The sequence below is a fragment of the Oryctolagus cuniculus genome, chromosome 6, assembly GCF_964237555.1.
Source record: "Oryctolagus cuniculus chromosome 6, mOryCun1.1, whole genome shotgun sequence".
In the NCBI taxonomy this organism is placed as follows: Eukaryota; Metazoa; Chordata; class Mammalia; order Lagomorpha; family Leporidae; genus Oryctolagus; species Oryctolagus cuniculus.
In genome coordinates this window covers 168,107,878-168,132,258 of record NC_091437.1, presented here as the reverse complement: position 1 = coordinate 168,132,258, position 24,381 = coordinate 168,107,878, and the positions used below count along the sequence as shown (strand labels likewise).

At 68.7% G+C, this 24,381-nt stretch overlaps 2 protein-coding genes across 7 annotated transcripts; one reads left to right on the top strand and one right to left on the bottom strand.

Moving 5' to 3' along the window:
* The first annotated feature begins 964 nt into the window (after window positions 1-964).
* On the top strand, window positions 965-12,582 carry CPSF1 (cleavage and polyadenylation specific factor 1). Of its 2 annotated transcripts, none has more exons than XM_051828727.2 (37): window positions 965-1,202; window positions 3,559-3,586; window positions 3,664-3,797; window positions 3,871-3,951; window positions 4,407-4,558; window positions 4,947-5,093; window positions 5,173-5,312; window positions 5,398-5,508; window positions 5,587-5,680; window positions 5,984-6,071; window positions 6,138-6,245; window positions 6,323-6,374; window positions 6,452-6,546; window positions 6,612-6,686; window positions 6,760-6,840; window positions 6,919-7,008; window positions 7,101-7,211; window positions 7,928-8,069; window positions 8,279-8,457; window positions 8,535-8,671; window positions 8,737-8,911; window positions 9,024-9,233; window positions 9,319-9,408; window positions 9,488-9,631; window positions 9,705-9,857; window positions 10,291-10,407; window positions 10,505-10,595; window positions 10,664-10,748; window positions 10,820-10,961; window positions 11,036-11,188; window positions 11,264-11,440; window positions 11,547-11,613; window positions 11,683-11,730; window positions 11,811-11,966; window positions 12,048-12,177; window positions 12,253-12,391; window positions 12,471-12,582. In XM_051828727.2, exons 1-37 carry the CDS (start codon window positions 1,059-1,061, stop codon window positions 12,516-12,518), a joined length of 4,314 nt encoding a protein of 1,437 aa, XP_051684687.1. In that variant the 5' UTR covers window positions 965-1,058; the 3' UTR covers window positions 12,519-12,582. The 2 variants fall into 2 exon arrangements, with proteins under 2 accessions (XP_051684687.1, XP_051684688.1); XM_051828728.2 differs by lacking the exon at window positions 965-1,202 and adding an exon at window positions 1,394-1,520.
* Window positions 12,574-22,400, bottom strand: ADCK5 (aarF domain containing kinase 5). Of its 5 annotated transcripts, none has more exons than XM_070075667.1 (15): window positions 22,309-22,400; window positions 18,512-18,615; window positions 17,360-17,509; window positions 14,984-15,059; window positions 14,680-14,880; window positions 14,455-14,595; window positions 14,270-14,383; window positions 14,054-14,185; window positions 13,899-13,982; window positions 13,737-13,818; window positions 13,590-13,668; window positions 13,425-13,516; window positions 13,092-13,344; window positions 12,897-13,013; window positions 12,574-12,811 (listed from the first exon to the last, which is right to left on the bottom strand). In XM_070075667.1, the coding sequence occupies exons 1-15, from the start codon at window positions 22,318-22,320 to the stop codon at window positions 12,706-12,708; spliced, it is 1,743 nt and encodes a 580-aa protein (XP_069931768.1). In that variant the 5' UTR covers window positions 22,321-22,400; the 3' UTR covers window positions 12,574-12,705. The 5 variants fall into 5 exon arrangements, with proteins under 5 accessions (XP_069931768.1, XP_069931771.1, XP_069931770.1 ...); XM_070075670.1 differs by having other exon boundaries at window positions 14,680-14,875; window positions 22,309-22,364; XM_070075669.1 differs by lacking the exon at window positions 22,309-22,400 and adding an exon at window positions 21,672-21,960.
* Window positions 22,401-24,381: the final 1,981 nt, after the last annotated feature.

Genomic DNA, 24,381 nt, shown 5'->3' with positions numbered 1-24,381 from the left:
TCCGTCTTCTCCAGGGAGCTGGCGCTGTCGTGCAGGTTAAGCCGCTGCTTGTGACACCGGCTTCCCGTGCCAGAGTGCGGCTCCGCTGCCCATGCTGCTCCAGCTCCCTGCTAAGGCGATGGCCCAAGTGCTCGGATCCCTGCCACCCACGTTCGAGACTGGGATGGCACTCCTGGCTCCTGGCTTCTGCCTGGCCCAGCCTGAGCAATTCAGGGAAAACCCAGTGGATGGGAGATATTCTCTCTCTCTCTCTGTAACTCTGCCATTCATAGATACATAAGTCTTAGGAAAACAAAACCTGGGGCTGGCGCTGTGGCAAAGCGGGTAAAGCCACCTGCAGTGCCAGCATCCCATATGGGCACCAGTTCGAGTCCCAGCTGCTCCACTTCCGATCCAGCTCTCTGCTATGGCCTGGGAAAGCAGCAGAAGATGGCCCAAGTGCTTGAGTCCCTGCACCTGTGTGGGAGACCCAGAAGAAGCACCTGGCTCCTGGCTTCAGATCTGCCATTTGGGGAGTGAACCAGTGGATGGAAGAAACCTCTCTCTCTCTCTCTCTGCCTCTGCCTCTGCCTCTCTGTAACTCTGCCTTTCAAATAAATAAATACAAAAAAAAAATCTTTAAAAAAAAGTCTCAGCACACAGGATCCAGGACTGTGTGGCGGGGGGGTGGGTGTCTCGGGTGCAGCTCAGGGGACGCCACCTGCCTGACCACGCCAGAGGCCGTCATCCGCCACCTGCACGTTCCGGCTTCACTTGTCCAGGTCAGGGTGCTGGGTCCCAGCAGCACCGGGAGCTGGCACTCAGCATCCCTGGGGGCGCCTTGGGTAACCCCAGCAGCCGGCCCTCAGGGCTGGGGGCGCCGAGCGAGACGGAGCCGCCACCCCCGGCCGCCAGGGGCCGCTGTCGCCGCTCGCGCCGCGCAAGAGCCCGGAACCTCGGCGCGGGGCTTCCGGGTGAGGCCGGACCGAGTCCGCCGGCGTCCCGGGTCCCCCGGTGGTCGGCTGCAACGGCCGGGTGGGCGGGCGGCGCTCGCGCGCGGGCCGTGCGCTCCCGCCGCCATGTACGCTGTGTACAAGCAGGCGCACCCGCCCACCGGCCTCGAGTTCTGCATGTACTGCAACTTCTTCAACAACAGCGAGCGCAACCTCGTGGTGGCCGGCACCTCGCAGCTCTACGTGTACCGCCTGAACCGCGACGCCGAGGTAGGCCGGCCGAGCCGCGCCGGCGCCCGCGCCCGCACCCGCGCCCGCACCCGCGCCGCCTGGACGCGCGCGTCCGCACCCGGCCCGCCGGGGCCCTCAGCGCCGGGGGAGGACGGCGGGCCCGCACCGAAGTGCAGGGAGCGTGTGGCGGGGGAGCCGCAGGCCCCGGAGGCTCCTCGCGGAAGGCGGCAGCTTCCCAGCTGTTTTCAATTTTATTTCCCTTTAAGTTGACGTAGGGAGAGAGAACTCCCGCCCGCCGCCTCCCAGATGCCGGCGGCCCCCGGGGTCGGGAGCCTGGAGCTCGCCTCGGCCGCCCACGTGGGTGGCGGGGCCGGGCCCCCCTGCGCCTTCGCGGCACGCTGGGGTCGGGCCGGCGGCTCCTGGAGGGGATGCGGGCGCCCGGGCGGGAGCAGCCCGTGCTCAGGGCGAGCTGAGGGTGCAGAGAAGGCGGCGGAGACTGAGCGCGCGTGCGTTGAGTGGGACACGCACGGCTGTGCCAGGGCGCGTCGTGAGAGCTCTGAACCCAGCCCGTCCCAAAAGCAAGCTCGCCTCCCGCCTCCGTGAGCTCGGCACGTGGCTTCAAGGGCAGAGTCTCCATCTGCGGGGATGTGGCGGGCAGGGTGCGCCTGGACTGGGCTCCGGGTGTCTGGGGGTTGTACTAGGGGGGTGGGAGATAACCTGCCACCTCCCCCACCTCCCTCTGTTGCTCTGCTTTTGAAATGGAGAGAAGTAAAAAGCTGGAGAGGGGCCGGCGCCGCGGCTCACTAGGCTAATCCTCCGCCTTGCGGCGCTGGCACACCGGGTTCTAGTCCCGGTCGGGGCGCCGGATTCTGTCCCGGTTGCCCCTCTTCCAGGCCAGCTCTCTGCTGTGGCCCGGGAGTGCAGTGGAGGATGGTCCAAGTGCTTGGGCCCTGCACCCCATGGGAGACCAGGAGAAGCACCTGGCTCCTGCCTTCGGATCAGTGCGCTGCACCGGCCACAGCGCACCGGCTGCGGCGGCCATTGGAGGGTGAATCAATGGCAAAGGAAGACCTTTCTCTCTGTCTCTCTCTCTCACTGTCCACTCTGCCTGTCAAAAAAAAAAAAAAAAAAGCTGGAGAGGGCTTCTTGCAGACACGGGGGCAGGTGAGGGCATCGTGCGTCTGAGCTGCCTGGAAGACTTTGCCCTTTCTAATGGGGTCAGACCTTGTCGTGTAATCGGATTTCTGCTATGCGAGGTCACAGCCCACTGGAGCCCATTCCTGTCTGCTCGGCGTGTACTGAGCGCTTGCCGTGGGCAGGCGTCCGGGGAGACGCTGGCGAGCACCAGGCCCCCCCATCCCGGGGAGCTCGACAGGCAGGGTGGGGAGTAGGGAGCCAGGGCCGTGCTAAAGCCTCCTTGGGAGGCAAGGGTCCCGGGTGTGGGGCAGAGGTCCTGGAGGCAGAGGGAGCGAGGAGGGGAGAGCAGAGGCGCAGGGGCTGGGCTGGCCGGGCACTGGCCCTGGGTCAGAGCCTTCGCTGGCTGGAGCCTCAGAGGTGGTGGGGCACCCTGAGGAGAGACTGGCATGTGGGGAGGCGGGGCTCGGGCCACTGTCTGGACTTGTGTCACTGTTTGGGGTGTAACCGGTGACCCCGAACTCAGACTGTGGTTTAGAGTCTGAGGGTCAGGAATCGGGGGAGGTTGGCTGTGTGGCTACTGTTCAGGGTCCCGCCCCCTGGGGCAAGCGCTCTGCTTCCCGCTCACCCGCACGCTGTCCCGGGCAGCAGGCAGCAGAGCCGGTGGAGCTGCTCTGTGTCGGGGGGTAGGCCTGTTCTGCGGCTGTCTCAGCTGCGCTGCACCTCAGAGGCCACTCCTGTTGTCCCCAAGCCTGGTACCGTGTGGATGGCACTACCCAGGAAGCAGCCTGGCCTGGGCCCTGCGGGAGGGGCAGCGGAGGTCTGGCTGGCCGCAGTCCACTGTGGGGGTGGGGAGCTGGTGCACCCCCAGAGGCAGCACCCACACTGCTCTGTAGACCCAGGGTTCTTCACAAGACAGGGGCCTGGGTGGGGCTGTAGTGGGTCCTGTCACTGCCCTGGGCCTGGGGGGGCCGGCCAGGCCAGGCGTGAGCTCACTTGGTTTTCCTGGCGGCATCATGGTTTGGCTTCTCTGGCGCTCAGGGCTGTGGTTGTCACGGCCTGGGAGGGCGCCTCCAGGGAGTGGGCCAGGCTCGGTCAGCTGGTGTCCAGCACAGCGAGACTGGAGGAGTCCTCCTTTCTAATGGTCACGGCGCCTGGGCCCATGCTGAGACCCGTGGTGCAGGTGCTGGGGCGGCAGGGGTGGGGCCCCCCTGGGGCGAGGGGATGAGTGACCCCTTGCTGCCCTCTGTCCTTCCTCTAGGCTCAGACCAAGAATGACAGGAGCACAGGTGAGTGTAGGGTGCCCCTGAGGGCGGGGGGTGGTCGGGGCACCTGGCTGAGACCTGGACACACCGCCCCTGCGCAGAGGGGAAGGCCCACCGGGAGCGGCTGGAGCTGGTGGCCTCCTTCTCCTTCTTCGGCAATGTCATGTCCATGGCCAGTGTGCAGCTGGCGGGGGCCAAGCGGGACGCCCTGCTGCTCAGCTTCAAGGATGCTAAGGTGAGCGCTGGGCCTGGGGTGGGGCCTGGCCAGCGGGGCGGGCAGGCAGGCCACGGGCATGCTCTCCCTGCAGCTGTCGGTGGTGGAGTACGACCCGGGAACCCACGACCTGAAGACCCTGTCCCTACACTACTTCGAGGAGCCCGAGCTGCGGGTAGGGGCCCCTCTGCCCACTGTGCTGCCCAGGTGCCCCAGGCCTGGCTGGCGCCCCTGCCCCCTACCCCTTGGCTGGCGTCCCTGCTCCCTTCCCCCTGAGCCCAGCTGACGCCCCTGCCCCCTACTCCTGGGCTGATGCCCCTGCTCCCTACTCCCGGGCTGATGCCCCTGCTCCCTACCCCCTGGGCCCAGCTGACACCCCTGCCCCCTACTCCCGGGCTGATGCCCCTGCCCCCTACCCCCTGGGCCCGGCTGACGCCCCTGCTCCCTACCCCCTGGGCTGATGCCCCTGCCCCCTACCCCCTGGGCCCGGCTGACGCCCCTGCTCCCTTCCCCCTGGGCCCGGCTGACGCCCCTGCTCCCTACTCCTTGGCTGATGCCCCTGCTCCCTACCCCCTGGGCCCGGCTGACGCCCCTGCTCCCTACTCCCGGGCTGATGCGCTGCCCCTGCAGGACGGGTTCGTGCAGAATGTGCACACGCCACACGTGCGGGTGGACCCTGACGGGCGCTGCGCGGCCATGCTCATCTACGGCACGCGGCTGGTGGTGCTGCCCTTCCGCAGGGAGAGCTTGGCCGAGGAGCACGAGGGGCTGGTGGGGGAAGGGTGAGTGCGGGGTAGGGCGCGGTGGGGGAGGGTGAGTGCCGGGGAGGGTGCGGGGGGGGTGAGTGCCAGGTAGGGTGCGGGGTGGGGGGGGGGTGAGTGCCAGGTAGGGTGCGGGGGGGGGGGTGAGTGCCGGGCAGCCGTGTGCGTAGGGCGTTGGGGGGGGGAGGGTGAGTGCCGGGTAGGGCGCGGGGGGTGTGTGTGTGTGTGTGTGAGTGCTGGGTAGGGTGCGGGGCGGGGGGGGGGGGGGGGGGATGAGTGCCGGGTAGGGCACGCGGGGCAGGGGGTGAGTGCCGGGCAGGGCGCGGGGGGGAGTGAGTGCCGGGCAGCCGTGTGCGTAGGGCGTGGGGGCGCTGTGGCCCAGGTGCCCCGCTGAAGCCCTCCCCCCCAGGCAGAGGTCCAGCTTCCTGCCGAGCTACATCATCGACGTGCGGGCGCTGGACGAGAAGCTGCTGAACATTGTGGACCTGCAGTTCCTGCACGGCTACTACGAGCCCACCCTGCTCATCCTGTTTGAGCCCAACCAGACCTGGCCTGGGTGAGCCCCCTTCTGGCTGGGGGTGGGAGCTCGCCTAGGGAGGCCCGGCCCGGCCCCGCTGACTGGCCTGTCGGCCCAGGCGCGTGGCCGTGAGGCAGGACACCTGCTCCATCGTGGCCATCTCCCTGAACATCACGCAGAAGGTGCACCCCGTCATCTGGTCCCTGACCAGTCTGCCCTTCGACTGCACCCAGGCCCTGGCCGTGCCCAAGCCCATAGGTGAGGGCCCTGGGCTGGGCGGAGGTGGGTGCTGGGGTGGGGCAGTGGGGCAGGAGCCCAGCCCCCAGCCTCGGCCCTCCCTCAGGTGGCGTGGTGATCTTTGCCGTCAACTCGCTGCTGTACCTGAATCAGAGCGTCCCCCCGTATGGCGTCGCCCTCAACAGCCTCACCGCGGGCACCACTGCCTTCCCACTGCGTAAGTGTGGGGGCCTGGGGGTGTGCGGGCAGCTGGTGGGGGCGGGGCGGGTCTGCCCGGTCTCACTTCCCCCAACAGGCACCCAGGAGGGGGTGCGCATCACCCTGGACTGCGCCCAGGCCGCCTTCATCTCCTATGACAAGATGGTCATCTCCCTCAAGGGTGGCGAGATGTGAGCCCCCTGCCCCATCCCTGCCTGCCCCAGTGCCCCCATCCCCCCAGGGCCCCTGCCCCCTCTCAGCGCCCTCCTCCCACAGCTACGTGCTGACCCTGGTCTCCAATAGTGTGCACCCCCTACCCCCACAGGGCCCCCCAGTCCCCCTTCCCTCCATGGCCCCACCCCCTCTCAGCGCCCTCTTCCCGCAGCTACGTGCTGACCCTGGTCTCCGATAGTGTGCACCCCCTACCCCCGCAGGGCCCCCCAGTCCCCCGTCCCCCCAGGGCCCCGCCCCCTCTCAGCGCCCTCCTCCCGCAGCTACGTGCTAACCCTGGTCACCGACGGCATGCGCAGTGTCCGTGCCTTCCACTTCGACAAGGCGGCTGCCAGCGTCCTCACCACCAGTGTGAGTTGGGGCTGCAGGGGTGGCCCTGGTGCAGCACGGCCCTGCCCTCACCTGCCCCCCTTTCAGATGGTCACCATGGAGCCCGGGTACCTGTTCCTGGGCTCTCGCCTGGGCAACTCCCTCCTCCTCAAGTACACGGAGAAGCTGCAGGAGCCCCCGGCCAGTGCAGACAAGGTGGGTGCCCGGGCCTGCTGGGTGGCTTCCCCTTGTCTTGTGCCTGGGGCCACTCACCGCCCCCTCCTGCCTCACAGGAAGAGCCTCCCTCCAAGAAGAAGCGAGTGGACGCCACCGTGGGCTGGTCAGGTGAGGGTCCCGGGGCGGTGGCTGCGTGGGGAGGGGCCGAGTGGCCCAGCTGCGCTCAGACGGGCTCTGTGCTGCAGGGAGCAAGTCGGTACCGCAGGACGAGGTGGACGAGATCGAGGTGTACGGCAGCGAGGCCCAGTCGGGCACGCAGCTGGCCACCTACTCGTTTGAGGTGAGACTCGGGGTGGCGGCGGGGAGGGCTGCCCCCGCCAGCCCAGCTGACTTGTGTGCCCGCAGGTGTGTGACAGCATCCTCAACATCGGGCCCTGTGCCAACGCCGCCATGGGCGAGCCCGCCTTCCTCTCTGAAGAGGTGCCTGGGGCTGGGGTGGGGGCGGCTGGGGTGCCCGGGTTGGGGAGGGGGCGCTCACACCCACCCTGTTCAGTTTCAGAACAGCCCTGAGCCGGACCTGGAGGTCGTGGTGTGCTCTGGCTACGGAAAGAACGGGGCTCTCTCCGTGCTGCAGGTGTGTAGGGCAGCGGGCGCGTCCGTGGTGACAGCTGGCTGGGCTGACCCTCCCAGCCTCTCCCTCCCTTCATTCCAGAAGAGTATCCGGCCCCAAGTGGTGACAACCTTCGAACTTCCTGGCTGCTACGACATGTGGACGGTCATCGCACCTGTGCACAAGGAGGAGGTAGAGGGGGCCGGGCTGTGAGGAGGCGCCAGGCACGCAGGAGCACACACCTGCCCTGCCCTGAGCGTCCTGCTCCCCGACTGCCTCTGCAGGAAGACACCCCCAAGGGGGAGGGCTCGGAGCAGGAGGCGGGGACCCCCGAGGCAGAGGACGACGGGCGCCGACACGGCTTCCTCATTCTGAGTCGAGAAGACTCCACCATGGTGAGGGGTGGGGCCTGGGCAGGGTCCCCTGTGTGTGTGTGCGGGGGGGGGGAGGGTTCACCTCCCACTGTCGCCCCCAGATCCTGCAGAGGGGCCAGGAGATCACGGAGGGCAGGGTCCCCTGTGTGTGTGTGTGTGGGGGGGAGGGTTCACCTCCCACTGTCGCCCCCAGATCCTGCAGACGGGCCAGGAGATCACGGAGGGCAGGGTCCCCTGTGAGTGTGTGTGTGTGGGGGGAGGGTTCACCTCCCACTGTCACCCCCAGATCCTGCAGACGGGCCAGGAGATCACGGAGGGCAGGGTCCCCTGTGTGTGTGTGGGGGGGGAGGAGGGTTCACCTCCCACTGTCACCCCCAGATCCTGCAGAGGGGCCAGGAGATCACGGAGGGCAGGGTCCCCTGTGTGTGTGTGGGGGGGGGGAGGGTTCACCTCCCATTGTCACCCCCAGATCCTGCAGACGGGCCAGGAGATCACGGAGGGCAGGGTCCCCTGTGTGTGTGTGGGGGGGGGGGTTCACCTCCCACTGTCACCCCCAGATCCTGCAGACAGGCCAGGAGATCACGGAGGGCAGGGTCCCCTGTGTGTGTGTGGGGGGGGGGAGGGTTCACCTCCCACTGTCACCCCCAGATCCTGCAGACGGGCCAGGAGATCACGGAGGGCAGGGTCCCCTGTGTGTGGGGGGGGGGGGAGGGTTCACCTCCCACTGTCGCCCCCAGATCCTGCAGACGGGCCAGGAGATCATGGAGCTGGACACCAGCGGCTTTGCCACACAGGGCCCCACGGTGTTTGCCGGAAACATCGGGGACAACCGCTACATAGTCCAAGTGTCGCCGCTGGGCATCCGCCTGCTGGAAGGAGGTGGGGTGGGCGGCCGCTGGGTCCCGCGGAGCGGGCGTGTGCTGACAGCTGTGCCTGCCGCCCTGGCTGGCAGCCCAGGGGGTCGCTGGGTCCCGCAGAGCGGGCGTGTGCTGACAGCCGGCCCGCTGCCCTGAGCTGGCAGCCCAGGGGTCGCTGGGTCCCGCGGAGCGGGCGTGTGCTGACAGCCGGCCGCTGCGCTGTGCCCGCAGTGAACCAGCTGCACTTCATCCCGGTGGACCTGGGCGCCCCCATCGTGCAGTGTGCCGTGGCCGACCCCTACGTGGTCATCATGAGTGCCGAGGGCCACGTCACCATGTTCCTGCTCAAGAGCGACTCCTACGGGGGCCGCCACCACCGCCTGGCGCTGCACAAGCCCCCGCTGCACCATGTAGGCCCCCACCCCGCCCTGCCGTCTCCCCCAACCCGTGTCCCCGCCCGAGACTGAGCCCCGCCTGCTCCCCGCAGCAGTCCAAGGTGATCGCGCTGTGCCTGTACCGGGACGTCAGTGGCATGTTCACCACCGAGAGCCGCCTGGGTGGGGCCCGCGACGAGCTGGGCGGCCGGAGCAGCATGGAGGCCGAGGGCCTGGGCTCGGAGACCAGGTGAGCAGGTGCTGGGGGCAGGGCGTCGGGTTCCCGGGCAGCCTGTGACCACCTGCTGCCCCCAGCCCCACAGTGGACGACGAGGAGGAGATGCTGTACGGCGACTCGGGCTCCCTCTTCAGCCCCAGCAAGGAGGAGGCCCGCAGGAGTAGCCAGCCTCCCGCCGACCGGGACCCCGCACCCTTCCGCGCCGAGCCCACGCACTGGTGCCTGCTGGTGCGGGAGAACGGCACCATGGAGGTGGGTGGGGCCCGAGCGCGGGGTGGGGCGGGGGGGGTCACGGAGGAGGGGTGCTTCCTAGCACGCAGCAGGGCGCCCCTCCTGCCTCCACCACTGCTGTTCGCTCCCTCAGATCTACCAGCTCCCCGACTGGCGGCTGGTGTTCCTGGTGAAGAACTTCCCTGTGGGGCAGCGGGTCCTGGTGGACAGCTCCTTTGGACAGCCCACCACCCAAGGCCCTGAGGCCCGCAAGGAGGAGGCCACGCGCCAAGGGGAGCTGCCCCTGGTCAAGGAGGTGCTGCTGGTGGCCCTGGGGAGCCGCCAGAGCAGGCCCTACCTGCTGGTGAGTGCGAGCCCCCCCCCCCCCCCCCGCGCCGCCCCGCCCCGCCCCCAACACGCACAGCACTCGGCACAGCCCCTCCCTGCAGGTGCACGTGGACCAGGAGCTGCTCATCTACGAGGCCTTCCCCCACGACTCACAGCTTGGCCAGGGCAACCTCAAAGTCCGGTTCAAGAAGGTGCTAGGGGTGGGAGAGCCTGGGGGGCGCTGGGGGCTGGGGGCGGGGCCAGCGGGGCCTTCACAGTGCCTGCCCCCAGGTCCCCCACAACATCAATTTCCGGGAGAAGAAGCCGAAGCCGTCCAAGAAGAAGGCGGAAGGCGGCAGCAGCGAGGAGGGGCCGGGGGCGCGCGGCCGCGTGGCTCGCTTCCGCTACTTTGAGGACATCTATGGCTACTCGGGGGTAGGCTGGCGCCTTCCTGGGGCGGGGCGGGGCGGGGCGGGGCCTCCATGCATGCTCACACCCCTGCCTCCAGGTGTTCATCTGCGGCCCCTCCCCGCACTGGCTGCTGGTGACGGCTCGGGGGGCCCTGCGGCTGCACCCCATGGGCATTGATGGCCCCATCGACTCCTTCGCCCCGTTCCACAATGTCAACTGCCCCCGTGGCTTCCTCTACTTCAACAGACAGGTAGAGTGGCCCTGGGCCCCCAGAACGAGGACCCTTAGCTGTGCTGGGGCCAGGGGTGACCTTGTGCAGGTTGGTGCGGCCCAAGGGGTGGTATCCGGAGCTTAACGTGGGGAGGGGTGCAGGACGTGGGCCCAACAGCCCTAGCCGGAGGAGCCCTTCCTCGGGGCTGTGTGTCGGGGGCATGCACCCTCCGCGAGCTGGGGCCACCAAGGTGAGTGCTTCCCAGGGCAGTGGACGGTCTGCAGTCCTGGGCGTGCCCAGTCTGTGGCTGCCCCCGGCAGGGCCTGTCTCCAGCCGTAGGGGAGTCCCTGAGGGTGGACTCAGCAGACTCAGCAGAAGCTGAGGTGCCCAGGCCACCGCCTGCGTGCAGCACCCTGTAGGTCTCCTGGGCCAAGGGCCAGGCTCGGCTGACCCCTCCACCCACCCGCCCCAGGGAGAGCTGAGGATCAGCGTCCTGCCTGCCTACCTGTCCTACGACGCCCCCTGGCCCGTCAGGAAGATCCCACTGCGCTGCACAGCCCACTACGTGGCCTACCACGTGGAGTCCAAGGTCTGTGCCCTGCCCCGCCCTTCTCCCCCAGGGAACTGCAGTCTGCGTGCCCTGCCCCGCCCCTTCCTCCTGACCTGTGGCACCCGCTGGTTGCCAGGTGTACGCTGTGGCCACCAGCACCAACACCCCGTGTACCCGCATCCCACGCATGACAGGCGAGGAGAAGGAGTTTGAGACCATCGAGAGAGGTGGGTCCTGCTCAGGGGACCCCTGTGCTGGGCACAGCCCCACCCCTGACCTCAGCGTGTCCCCACAGATGACCGATACGTCCACCCACAGCAAGAGGCCTTCTCCATCCAGCTCATCTCCCCGGTCAGCTGGGAGGCCATTCCCAACGCCAGGTGAGGCTGGGCCTGGGCGGGGTGGGAGGGCCTGGCTGGGCGGCCTGGCCTCCTGACCACCCCCTCCCCAGGATCGAGCTGGAGGAGTGGGAGCACGTGACCTGCATGAAGACAGTGTCGCTGCGCAGCGAGGAGACCGTGTCGGGCCTCAAGGGCTACGTGGCCGCGGGGACCTGCCTCATGCAGGGCGAGGAGGTCACGTGTCGCGGGCGGGTAAGGCCCAGGGTCCAGGGCTCACCACGGCGCCCGGCCGCCCCTGCGCCACCCACACTTCCTCTGCCCTGCAGATCCTCATCATGGATGTGATCGAGGTGGTGCCTGAGCCTGGCCAGCCCTTGACCAAGAACAAGTTCAAGGTCCTGTATGAAAAGGAGCAGAAGGGGCCAGTGACCGCTCTGTGCCACTGCAACGGTCACCTGGTGTCCGCCATCGGCCAGAAGGTGAGTCCCCATGCCCCAGCCCCCCGCCCTGCCCCCCTATCTGCCGCCCGCTCACCCCCACCCCCGTGTCCACAGATCTTCCTGTGGAGCCTGCGGGCCAGCGAGCTGACCGGCATGGCCTTCATCGACACCCAGCTGTACATCCACCAGATGATCAGCGTCAAGAACTTCATCCTGGCTGCCGACGTCATGAAGAGCATCTCGCTGCTGCGCTACCAGGAGGAGAGCAAGACACTCAGCCTCGTGTCCCGGGTGCGTGGGGCTGCGGGGGCTCAGCCTCCTGCCCTGTGTGCATGGGGCTTGGCAGGGGCAAGTGGCAGCCCCCGGCTGGGGCTGACACCTCTCCTCTCCCCCACAGGACGCTAAGCCCCTTGAGGTGTACAGCGTGGACTTCATGGTGGACAACGCCCAGCTGGGCTTCCTGGGTGAGTGTCGGGGCCTGGGGGCTGAGCCAACACGGGGCTCGGCTGGAACTAACTGGGCCTGCCCCGCAGTGTCTGACCGAGACCGCAACCTCATGGTATACATGTACCTCCCGGAAGGTGAGCAGGCCATGGGTCTCCCGGGGAGGGCGGGGCGGGGCGGGGCTGGGCAGGCAGTGACCCGAGGGGTCTCTGGCCAGCCAAGGAGAGCTTTGGGGGCATGCGCCTCCTGCGCCGGGCTGACTTCCATGTGGGTGCCCACGTCAACACCTTCTGGAGGACGCCGTGCCGAGGGGCGGCCGACGGGCCGAGCAAGAAATCGGTCATGTGGGAGAACAAGCACATCACGTGGTTCGGTGAGCACGGGGGCGGCTGTGGCTGGACCGTGGGGACGCCGGGGCAGTTGGCTTCACTCACGCCCTCCCCCAACCCCCCAGCCACACTGGACGGCGGCATCGGGCTCCTGCTGCCCATGCAGGAGAAGACGTACCGGCGGCTGCTGATGCTGCAGAACGCACTGACCACCATGCTGCCCCACCACGCGGGCCTGAACCCACGCGCCTTCCGGTGAGTGCTGCCCCTCCCCAGCCCTGCCACCCAGCTGACCCCTCCCCCGCTGACCCGGCCCCCCCCTGCCCCCAGGATGCTGCACGTGGACCGGCGCACCCTGCAGAACGCCGTGCGGAATGTCCTGGATGGAGAGCTGCTCAGCCGCTACCTGTACCTCAGCACCATGGAGCGCGGCGAGCTGGCCAAGAAGATCGGCACCACGCCCGACATCGTGAGTGCCGCCCGCCCCCCGCCCCCCCGCCCCGGCACCCCACACCCAGGCCACGCTGACCCACCCCCTCTCCCTGTAGATCCTGGACGACCTGCTGGAGACAGACCGCGTCACCGCCCACTTCTAGCCCTCTGACACCGCCACACTGCCTCCCACCCCCTTTTGTACAAAACACAGACAGATTGGCTTGAGCAGAGTGGTCATTGCTTGCGTCTGGACACAGAGCCCAGTGTCCCGGCTGTGGGGCATCGGTGGGGTGGGCCCCGGGGACCCGAGGCTGGATGGGCAGCTCTGTGGTCGTGGGGCCCCAGGGCCTAGGTCTCCAGGGCTTGGTACAGCTCCTCTGTTGGGGGCATGAGGCCCAGGTGCACCAGGGCTCGAATCAGGAGGGTGGTGAGCCGCATGGCCAGCATCTCCAGCCTGGGGCAGGGGCAGGGGCAGGGTGGTCACTGGCTGGTGGGGGCAAGGCCCTGCCCGCCCCCACCAGCCCCCCGAGTCTGCCCACCTCAAGGCTACTTCGAACTTGAGCATCTCCCAGAACACCCTGACGCGGCGCAGGAAGCTGCTGCTGCGGAGGCCCTGGTGTGCGGCACCGGCCATGCGGCTCCAGGCCCGGACGGCGCTGCCAGACACGAGCGTGAGCCCCGCTGCCCGCGCGCCCTCCTGCCCGTGCCCGCGCGCCCCGCGGCCCGTCACGCACCTCCTGGCCATGAGGAAGTAGCGGTCCACGGGGCTGCCCAGGGCGGCGTGCACGGCCCGCACGGTGTTGACGTTGCGCAGCACGAGCAGCATGGGCCGGGGCAGCGCGCGCAGCACCGCCATGATGCGCCCGAAGTGCTGGCGCGCCATGGCCTGCATGTAGGCCGCCTCCCGGCGGCTCAGCAGGTGGGAGCCCCACAGCTGCCCCAGGCGCACCGGCCGCTGCATGAGCATCTCGGAGAACAGCAGGTAGTCTGGGGGCGGGCAGGGGCGGCTGACGGGCGGCCCTGGGGTGCGCCCCTGCCCGCCCGCCCCGGCCCGGAGCCGCCCTCACCTTGCACCCCCAGGGTGGCCGCGTGCTCCCTCATGGCAGCGTCGTCCCTCAGGATGATGGCCCGCCACAGCTGGCACAGGGCCGCGCGGTGCCTGCGGGGGCCCGGCCGTGAGCCCAGCGCTGGGCAGGACGCCCCGGGACAGGCCTGCCCGCCCCCCAGCTTACTTCTCGTCCAGGAACTGGTAGAGCCCGTGGTCCAGCAGCACCAGCTCGGCCGTCCCGTCCGGGCCCTTGCGCACCAGCACTAGGGGCACAGCGTGTGGGCTCGTGCCATGCCGCCCCCACTCCCGGCCCTCCCTGGGGACGTCCTACCGTTGCCAGGGTGCGGGTCCGAGTGGATGAAGCCGGTGTAGAATATCTGCTCCGCAAACGCCCGGGTCAGCTTCTCCGCTATCTGGGGAGGGGCGGGTGCTTGCGGCGCCTGTGGCAGCTCCCTGCAGCCAGCCACCCCACCCCCACGCACATGGCACTCACGTCCGCAACCGCCAGCCCCTGGCACTGGATGGCTTCCAGGTCGTTCACCTTGCAGCCCTCACAGAAGTCGGCCGTCAGCACGCGCTGGGGGCGAGTGAGAGGCTGAGCATCTCGGGCCCTGGGGCCCCACCCGGGGAGGGGCCAGCCCCGCCCACCTTGCTGCACTTATCCCAGTGCACCCGGGGGACCACGACGTAGCGGAAGTGCCCCAGCTCGCGGGCACAGCGCTCAGCGTTCCGGCCCTCGTTCTCGAAGTCCAGCTCCTGTGCCAGGGTCCCCTTCAGGTCCTGGGGGCCACACACAGGGTCAGAAGGCCAGGGCTGGGGGCGTGGCCCTGCCCCACCCGAGCGGGCTGCCCCGGGCGGCGTCACCTGCAGGACCCAGCTGAAGCCGAAGCTGGGGTGCATGAGCTCCACCAGGCGCAGCAGCAGCTCCAGCGTGTGCACGTCCCCCTCAAACCGGTCCTGCAGGTCGATGTACTGCACCTGTGCAGACGGGCCAGCTGGGACCCGGCCCCGGACAGGCTGGGCGCCCAGGCTACCCCAGCCCCACACACCTTCACGGCCACGGTGGTGCCATCCTGCAGCTGGGCTCGGTGCACCTGGGCCAGGCTGGCGGCCGCTATGGGCTGGTAGTCAAACTCTTGGAAGAGCTCGCTGGGCAGGGCCTGGAAGTCTTCAAGGAACAGTTCGTCCACCTGGCAGGAGCGGGTGCGTGCAGCGCTGTGGGGTCATGGTGGGAGGGCCGCCCCGCCCCCATCCTTGCCCGGGGGCCGGCTCACCTCTCGGAAGCCCCGGCTGAGGGCCCTGTCCTCCAGCACGCGCAGGGTCCGGATGTACTCGGGCGGCAGCAGGTGGTTGAAGGAGCACAGCCCCTGGCCCAGCTTCACGTACAGGCCCCCGTTGCTGATGGCGCCGGCCACAAGCGCGTCGGCAGCACGCTGGTGACATGCTGACATCACTTCCACGTAGACCGGGCTGTTCTGACCACAGGCAGAGTGCAGGATGGGTGCAGGCGCTGTGCCCCGGTCCCAGCACCCACCGCCTCCAGGGTGCCCCTCGTGGGCCTGGGGCACCAGCACAAACCTCCTCCACCCCTCGCAGAACAACGTTCGTGCACCACCAGTAGTCCAGGGAGATGAGCAGGCCGATCCTCAGAGACCTGCGGGCAGGGGGGCGCCTCTGAGCCTCTCCCCCTCCCCCAGGAGCCTGTGGGGGAGGCTGCAGAGGTGCAGGGCGGGGCCCCAGTGCTCACACCGCGGGCAGGCCTGCAGGCCACCGGGATCCTGCAGAACCGTGGTCAGGGCAGACGGGAGGAGGGTGTGGGAACCACGGTGGCTCCCAGGAAGGCGCACCAGGGGCTGAGGGGCTGCAGGTGTAGGACTCACTGGCCACGTGTCAGGTCCGGGAAAAGCAGGGGGTGGGAATGAGTCCAGCGACAGGACAGCCCGCTGTGTCTACACTGGCTGAGCAGCCCAGCAAGTACACAAGCAGTGTGTGTCGGAGAGAGACAGCCGGGTGACACGTCCAGGGAGGCCCCCAGACCTGAGCGGCCACGAGGGACTCCAGGGGATGATGGAAGGGCACGAGGGAACAGATCAGTTTCCTGCAGCACCCCTGCCAGGGACCCACCCATCGACCGCTCACTTCCCGTCCGGCTCCCTGCCGAGGCGCCTGGGCGAGCAGCAGAGGACGACCCAAGTGCTCGGGCCCCTGCACCTGCATGGGAGACCCAGAGGGAGGTCCTGGCTCCTGATCAGCGCAGCTCTGGCTGCTCCAGCCATTTGGGGGGTGAGCCAGCAGATGGATGACCCCTCCGTCTCCCCTCAAATACAGAAATCCTGAGAGGAAGATCAGGCTTCTGAGGCAGGGAGGCCGGGTGGCTGCTGTTCTGCCCTCTGCTCTCCTATGGCCAAACGCTGCCACCCCCTCATGTGGGAGCCGACCCTGACCCTCCCCGCCTCACTCCTTCCTTGGGCTCCTGCTCAGCCAGGGGTGTGCCACAGCCCTGCAGCTGCCCGGGAAGCCGGGTTCAGGGTGCTCTGCAGCCCCAGCTCAGGCGCCTGCTTAGCGGGCTGTGGAAGCAGACAGGACCCAGCATTGCAGGGACACGGACGCCTGGGACGCCTGGGACGCCCGGGCAAGCTGACTGGCGGAGGGGCAGGCAGGGCCGGTCCTTCCCAGAGGCCGCAGGCCCAGGGGCCCACGCTTCCTCACGCCTGTGGCTGCCCCTAGAGTGAATCCCAGCTAAGCCTCTGCGTGTCTGAAAACCTGGGGGCCCGGGGCCCTGCAGGGGACAGACATCAAGGCTGGCAGGGAAGCCACCCACAGCCCGTGTCGGAGGGCCTCGCGCTGGCCCTGGCCCTGCCTCCTGCCTTGGAGGATCCAGGGGGCTCCTGGCCTTAGCCAGTCTCCGGGTGAACCAGTAGGCGGGAGCTCTGCCTGCCCCCAACCCCGGAAGTCAGCCCAGCCTGGGCCAGGGAGGCTGCAGGGCGCAGCAGTGCCACGGCCTCCCCTGGCGGTCAATCCCTCCACCCAACCTGAGGTTCCCCTCAGAACCAGGGGCCGGAGGTGACCAAAAGCAGCAGCGCCAGCAGCTCTCCCACCCCCAGGTTCTGACCTGGGAGAGGAAGGACACTGGACAGCTCTGGGGACCAGAGCCCAGAGCAGGCCCACAGGCAGGACCCCCCCTCCTGGTCCCAATCTGTGTGTGGACACTGCCTATCCCCATATCCCCACGTGGACACTGTGTGTGTGTGTGTGTGTGTGTGTGTGTGTGTGTGAACACCATCTATCCCCACGTGTGGACACTGCCTGTCCCCATGTGGTCACCTGTGTGAGTGTAGACACTGTCCCCATGTGGTCACCTGTGTGAGTGTAGACACTGTCCCTATGTGGACACCTGTGTGAGTGTGGACACTGCCTGTCCCCATGTGGACACCTGTGTGAGTGTGGACACTGCCTGTCCCCATGTGGACACCTGTGTGAGTGTGGACACTGCTTGTTCCCATGTGGACACCTGTGTGAGTGTAGACACTGTCCCTATGTGGACACCTGTGTGAGTGTGGACACTGCCTGTCCCCATGTGGTCACCTGTGTGTGTGGACACTGCTTGTTCCCATGTGGACACCTGTGTGTGTGTGGACACTGCCTGTCCCCACGTGTGGACACTGCCTGTCGCCATGTGGTCACCTGTGTGTGTGGACACTGCCTGTCCCCATGTGGACACCTGTGTGTGTGGACACTGCCTGTCCAGCAGCATGGGTGAGGAGGAGGTGCCCCCTGCACAGGCCAGGGCTGGTCTGGGGGAGGGGCTGTGCAGCTGGTGCCAGCCCGGGGGGCCCTCACCTGCCAGCCTCTTGCCTGCGTCACCTGTGCCCCATCCGTCAGCTCCTCCCCACGCGTTCCCAGAACCCCCAACCCCAGGAGGGGCTCGCAGGGGCCAGGCCACGGGCCACCTACCTGCCGAAGCGGCCGATGCCGTCCACGGTGAGCCGCATGCGCCTCCTCTCGCGAGGCTCGGAGGTGAAGTAGCGGACGCCGAGGAGCAGGGGCACGGCCACCGCGGTGCCGGACAGCGCCCTCCTCCACAGGGACGTGCGCCGCAGGGCCCTGGGCACAGAGAACGGCTCTGCTGCGCCTGCCCTCCACAGGCCTGTTCTCAGCCCCACGCCACGCCTTCCGGGGCGGTGCTCATGGGAGAGCAGAGGGTGGGCACCGCTGGCCACCAGCCCAGTGTCCAGCCACGGCTGCAGGCTGGGATGGCGGAGGCCACCAGTGCTGCAGCAGGGGTAGTGCTTGGCTTGGCTGCGAGGCGGCCACCTGGGACGCTGGCCGCCCACATCAGAGTGCCTGGTTCAAGTCCCAGCTCCTCTGCTTCTGTCAGTGCACCTGGGGGCAGCAGGAGCTGGTCCAAGCGCTTGGGCCCTGCCCCCATGCGGGAGACCGGTGGCGTCTGTCTGGGCTCCTGGCTGTTGCAGGCACTGAGGAGCGAACCAGTGGATGGACGCTCTCTCTCTGCTTGCAAATAATTTTCTTAAAAAAAAAAAAAGCCAGGGCCAGCGCTGTGGCACAGCGGGTTAAAGCCACGGCCTGCAGTGCCAGCATCCCCTATGGGTGCTGGTTCGAGTCCTGGCCACTCTACTTCCAATCCAGCTCTCTGCTGTGTCCTGGGAAAGCAGCAGAGGATGGCCCTAGTGCTTGGGCCCCTGCACCCACGTGGGAGACCCAGTGGAGCTCTTGGCTTTGGCCTGGCCCAGCCTGGGCCGTCTGCAGTGAACCAGCAGATGGAAGACCTCTGTCTCTCCCTCTGTAACTCTGCCTTTCAAATAAGTGACCAAGTCTCAAAAAAACAAACCAGGAAACAGGGCAGGGCCTCCCCGTGCCCACCCCCCGTTCCCAGCCTCGAGTTCCCATCTCGGGGTCTCTCCTGCCGTCACGCACAGAGCTTGGGGCAGGACTCAGCTGCCCTCCCCATCAGACCATCTCGCTGCTGCACACACCTGGCCTGTCCGCCACCATGGCCTGGGGCCTTGGCCCAGCCTCTCCTGGAGCTGGGAGCCCGCTGCCCCCGCCGTGACCCATGGCCCTCCCCGCCCAGGTGGGGGCCCCTACCTTGCAGGGGGGCTCCTGAAGCTCTTCTGGAAGCGGGCAGCGGGGGGCGGCCAGGCCTTCTCCCTGCCCTGCAGCAGGGCAGAGTGGAAGCGGCAGAGTCGCAGCTGCAAGACAGCAGAGGCTGGGCTGGCGAGCAGGGACACTCCCTGGGGGCCCTGCCGCGGCCCAGCAGAGCCAGCCGGCCCCCGACGGAGAGTGGAGAGGCGGCCGCACCCTCAGCCACAGGAAGTCCACGCAGCTCAGCCCGGGCCCCAGAGGTCCCGAAAACCCTCATCGAGGGACGGGTGCTGGGCACAGCCGTGAGGGCACGGGTTCGAGTCCCAGCTCCAGCTCGGACTCCAGCGTCCTGACGCACGCCCTGGTAAGGGCTCCAGTGGTTAGATTCCTGCCGCCCGCGCGAGGCCTGGGCTGAGGCCCGACCCAGCCCGAGCGCCGCGGGCACCTGGGAAGCGAGCCAGCAGGTGGGAGCTGTCTTTCCCTCTCTGCCTGTCGACCACAAGCTGCCCAGCAGTGCGCAGGAGAGAAAGGACTCAGGGCACTGATGGACCAAAGCAGCAGCCGCCCCTGCACGCCACCCCGAGCTGAGCACACAGCCCTGCACACGGCCCAAGGACTGCAGAGCAGTGCAAAAGCCGGGCGCGGCCATGACCCGCCGCCCCGGGACCGCGCAAGGCCACACACAGCCAGCACCGCCTCTCAGGGAGAACCAGAGGCAGACGGGGTGGGGGGCAGCCGCCCGCCACCCCGGGGGCCTCCGGAGCCAGGACGCCTGTGTGGAGCACCTGCCACGGCGACCACGGCGGGGACAGACACCCCAAACTCCCTCCCACCTCCTCAGCCCTGCGCTGGCTGCCACTTCCACACACACACACACACACACACGTGCGCGCACACACAGGTGCACACACGCACACGCTCGCCCGCCAACCAGCCCCTCAGACAGGCCCTGTGTGCACCCAGGAGCCGCAGTGAGAGCACCGTGGCAAGTCTGGAGGCAGGAGACGGCCTGAGTGCCTGGAACAGAACTGAAGATGGTGGGGCGGGGGGGGGGGGTGCTGCGGAAGACAGGGGCACCGGCTTCCTCGCCGGAGAGGAACAGACCCGGCAGGGGCTCCGGCTGGGCGGCCAGGCCAGGAGCAGGCACAAGCTGGGCGGGGGGGGGGGGGGGGGGGGCAAAGCCACAGCCAAGGAAAGGAACATTGGGAGACAAGGCCAAGTGGATTCAGGACAAGGCGCCCAGAGGCGCGGGGGGCGTATTCCGGTCTCGGGAGCCCTACGCCCATGAGCAAGGATGGACGCCAGCCAGCAGCGCGGCCCTGTGCTGGTCCTGGGTTATCAGTGACCCTGAGAGCAGCCCCGCAGATACAGCACCAGGCACCCACTCGGCAGCGCCACCTCTGTAAACATCTGCAGTTTCTCAGAAAAAGGGAAGCCCTGGGGTCGGCTGAGGACCGGGGCAGACCCAGGGCGGCGGGCACGGCCGACCGTGGCCAGGACCGGTGCTTCCAGGCCTTGCTTGGTCAAGGGTTGATCTCTGAGTGGCCCGATGACAACACAGACGCAAACGCGCAGGGCTGGGCACCTGGCACGGCGGGGCCCCGACGGCAGCTCCCTGCTGATGCACACCCAGCAGAGTTCCCGGCCCAGCCCCGGCTGCTGCCACCGCTCAGGGAGTGAACCAGCGGCTGCAAGATTCTCTCCCTCTTTCAAATTTAAGAGGTCCGGGGCTGGTGCTGTGATACGGCACATTAAGCCGCCGCCCGCAGTGCCAGCATCCCCTGTGGGCGCCAGTTCCAGTCCCGGCTGCTCCACTCCCGCAGCTCCCTGTTGACCAAGTGCCTGGGCCCCTGCACCCACGTGGGAGACCCGGACAGAGCTCCTGGCTGCTGGCTTCAGCCTAGCCCAGTCCCGGCCGATGCAGCCGCTTGGGGAGTGAACCAGCAGACGGAAACCTCTCCCGCTCTGCCTCTTCCTCTAGTTCTGCCTTTCAACTAAGCAAACAATCTAAGAGAGAGAGAGAGAGAAGGGGGAGGACGGAGGTGGCCTGTTTGGCCCGGACCAGAAGGCAGGCGATTCCAGTGCGCGCCCGTCTGCAGCAGCTCTGCCCACGTGTGCAGGGGCTCAGCACAGGCACAGCTGCCCCTGCGGGGCCCGGGAAGACAGCAAGCCGGCCTGAGCGGACAGAAACGTCAGCGTGCAGAAGGGAACAAGGGGGAGCAGGGCAGACAGCCCCGAGGCTGAGTCCAGCAAGGAAGCAGTGGAAGGCGGGCACCGGCTCTGCCGTCCCAGGCCCTGGGCAGGGGCCCTGCGGCGCCAGCACAGCCCCTTCAGGGAGCCCAGCCCGAGCACCCGGATGGCCCGGGGGAGGGGCAGGGAGTAAGACGCTGCCCACTCTCAGCAGCTGTGTGTGCGGGACAGGGACCCCGACGGCCCGGATTGGGGAGCGCACTCGGGACTCGCACGTGCGTGTTCTCACGTGCCGCACGGCCGCGACACCCCGGCCGACTGCCTTCTACAGCGTCCGACGGTCACCCCAAAGGGGGTGGCAGGAAGAGCCGAGGCCCTGCCCGAGGGGCAGCCGTGGCTGGAATCTACAGCCGCTCGCACAGTCCTTGCACAGAGATCCCCAAGTTGAGTCATCTCTCAGCGACGCCTGAGCCTGTCTCTGTGCCCGGCCCCTGGCACCTGCAGGGCTGGGGGCGTGGGGACAGCCAAGGCTCAGGGCACACAGCGCCCGGCACACAGAATGTTCCAGAATAAGAAGGCGCCACAGAGCAGGGAGGCCCAACCAGCGGCCCCAGGTTTCCCAGAACAGCAAGGCCGGAGCTCCGGGGGCCCTGCCCCTTCCCGCTGACGGCCTCGAGGCCTGGGCCCCGCCGCCCTAGCACGGGCTGTCCTGCCCCTTCCCGCTGACGGCCTCGAGCCTGGGCCCCGCCGCCCTACCCACTCTGACGGCCTCGAGGCCTGGGCCCCGCCGCCCTAGCACGGGCTGTCCTGCCCCTTCCCGCTGACGGCCTCGAGCCTGGGCCCCGCCGCCCTACCCGCTCTGACGGCCTCGAGGCCTGGGCCCCGCCGCCCTAGCACCCGCTGTCCTGCCCCTCGCAGGCACCCAGGAACAGAGGCGGTGGGTGCTCGGTGCCCCGCAAGGCACGGCGCTCACCTGCCCCAGGCGCGGAGGGCAGCAGGCTGGCCCTGGACACGAGGTCTTCCGCTGACCTGTGCGGAGTCCCCAGCAGGGCTGCGCCACCTCGCCAAAGCACCACCAACTCCCCTCCCACAGGAGACGTCCCCCAAGACCCAGAGGCCACGTGGGGCCAAGCCTGCAGCCAGACCTCCCGGGGCCCCACGCACGGCCACTGCGGCACAGGACAGCGCGAGGAAGACCCCCCGCTGGCCCCCCGCGCCGCCTGGGCTGCCCGGCGCGTGCGCAGTCCGCCCGCAGAGGCAGGCACACCCCTTTCCCAGAGGTTTGCAGTTCCCAGCGGGGCGCGGCCGCGGGCTACCAGGCGGCCAGGAGGAGGCCTCGGACCCAGCTCCCCAGCAGGACCCCGGCGCCGCCACACCACCCGCGGCCCCGCCAGGGCCCAGCGGCTCATCCGCCGCCGCTGACCCCCGCGAGGGCCCCGCGCGACCCCGGGGGCAGGACGGCCGCGGCCGCCGAGTGCCCGTCCCCGGGCGCGGAGCTCCCAGCCGCGCATCCCAGCCTCCCCCACGCGCATCGGGTCGCGGGTCGCGGGTCCCGGGGGGTCCGAGCGCCGTGGGGGCCCCCGAGGAGCCGGGGCGCCCCAGGTCCTCACCGGTCGCCACATCTCCCGAGCGCCGCGCTCCCGCCCGAGCCGCCTCGCGTGGGCGCAGTGCGCACGCGCGCCCCGCCCCCCGGTAGGCGGGGCTCACGGCCGGGCGGCCTTGCTCGTCTGGCCCTGCGGCGCAGCGGTGCCCCCTGGCGGTCACCGGCGGCCCAGCCTCGGCACCTGCATGCACTCCCTGGAGCACAGGTTCGAGTCCTGTGCTCACCGCCGGAACACGACGCCGCGGTAGGGGCTACGGCAAGCAGCAGCTGGTGCGAGGTGTGGAGGGCTGGGGGCTCCTCCCCAGGTCTCTCTCCAAAGGGAGGCTATAACTCACAAGCTAAGCCCCTAGTCGGGTCCTTGTGTTCTGTCGGGGTGAGTCCAGCTTTCGGCTTGAGCAGGAGCAAGGAGCCAGAGGCCGCAGGCCCAGCCTGCCCTGGCCCGCCTCCCTCTCCCCGGGCCTCTGCCACCACCGGGCACTGTCCAGTGGGTCTTCCTGCAGCACAGCTGTTCTGGAGTGGCCACTGGGCTCACTCTGGCTGTGGCTCGGGATGGAGGCTACCATCGGGGCACCCGGCCCCACCGAGAGCTCACGCGCCAGGGGAGCAGGCCCAGGAAGGTCCGAGCAGAGGTGGGTGGCAAAGGCCTGGGGTCAGGCAGAAGCCAGGCAGTGGGGAGGCCAGCACCACTGCTTCCTGGGCCCTGGAAGGGCTGCCCCATGAGACAGGGCGCGGGGCTGGCAGGAGCGCTCAAGGTGCACCAGCCCAAGGCGGGGGGGGGGGGCGTCCAGGGACCAGAGCCGCTCTGCCATGCACCTGCTGGGAGGCAGCCTGGCTCCATCCCAAACGGGCACCAGTTCGAGTCCCGGCCGCTCTGCTGCTGACCGGCTTCCTGCTAATGCGCCCGGGAAAGCAGTGGAAGGCGGTCCAAGTGCTTGGGTTCCTGCACCCACACGGCGGCCAGGACCGAACTTCAGGCTCCTGGCTTTGGCCTGGCCCAGTCCTGACCATCAGGGCCATTTGGGGAGTGAACCAGTGGGTGGAAGACCTGTCTTTCCCTCTCTGTGTGTCACCTGGCCTTTCAAATAAATACTCTTTGTTAAGAGGGGTTCATGCAGGGTGCATGAGCGTCAGCAGTGGTGACCTTCAGTGAGGTGAAGGTCATTGCGGGATGGTTTTTTCCGGCCAACACAGGGGCCGGGGTTTTCCATTGCACAAGTTGGGGGGAGGGGGGGCAGTGCAGCCCACAGCCTCAGCCCCTCCCCGTCTAGCACCTGGCTGTCCACACTTTTTTCCAAGCAGGTTGGGTGAGAACCAGGCCAGGGCCGCAGGGAAGTGGCCTCAGGGGAGACCTCGGGGGAGGGAAGCCTGGGAGTGAGACTATGGTGGGGCAGCGGGGTCGGCCGGGGCTGGGAGACAGGGAGGCTGCGGCCTGCCAAGGCTGCCACGTGGGGGCTTGCACAGCCGGCCCTGGCGGGGCAGCTCCCACACTCCCGCCAGCCTTGGGGAGACCTGCACTGCCATTTCCACGGTGGCCGTGTCCTGGCTGTACTGCCCGGGCGCCCGGCCTGCTGTGCCGCCTTCCATGCTGAGAGGCCTCCTGCCTGTGACACGGAGGGACCAGGAGAGTAGCCCACAAAAGGCCCGGCCCCCAGCACATGGCCCGCATGTCCGTCCCCTCGCTCAGCACCCTCGGGGACAGCACAGCCTGCCACACCCCCGGCTGCTCGCCGCTGCACCTGCTGGGAGCCGTGACGGGGAGAGCCCAGGGCCCTGGGCAGCGCCTCCCGTGCAGACCCCTCGATCGGCGGCCAGGGCCGATCCTGCCACACCTTCTGGCCCAGAGAGACCACCAAGGAGCGACAGACTCCCTTGTTGAGCCCAAGAGGTCTCTGGGGCCTGGCCTAGAGGCGCCACCTGGCGGGGAATGGGCGCTTTGGCCCCCGAGATCCACACAGCCCCTTCTCCTCTGCCAGGGCTCCTCACTGCGGCCGCCTGTGTGAGGTCCCTGGGCAGTGGGGGTGAACGCCCAGCTGGCCGGACGCAGGCAGAGGTCCTCACCTGCCCGCTCAGCAGAGGGGCC

Coding starts and splice junctions, on each gene's coding strand:
- CPSF1 (XM_051828727.2), top strand. CDS start 1,059: ATGTACGCTGTGTACAAGCAGGCGCACCCGCCCACCGGCCTCGAGTTC. Junction 6,841..6,918: donor GGGCTCTCTCCGTGCTGCAG/GTGTGTAGGGCA, acceptor CCTTCATTCCAG/AAGAGTATCCGGCCCCAAGT. Junction 8,458..8,534: donor ACAAGCCCCCGCTGCACCAT/GTAGGCCCCCAC, acceptor TGCTCCCCGCAG/CAGTCCAAGGTGATCGCGCT.
- ADCK5 (XM_070075667.1), bottom strand. Junction 13,819..13,898: donor AGGGGCTGGCGGTTGCGGAC/GTGAGTGCCATG, acceptor GCCCCTCCCCAG/ATAGCGGAGAAGCTGACCCG. Junction 13,014..13,091: donor TACTTCCTCATGGCCAGGAG/GTGCGTGACGGG, acceptor CGTGTCTGGCAG/CGCCGTCCGGGCCTGGAGCC.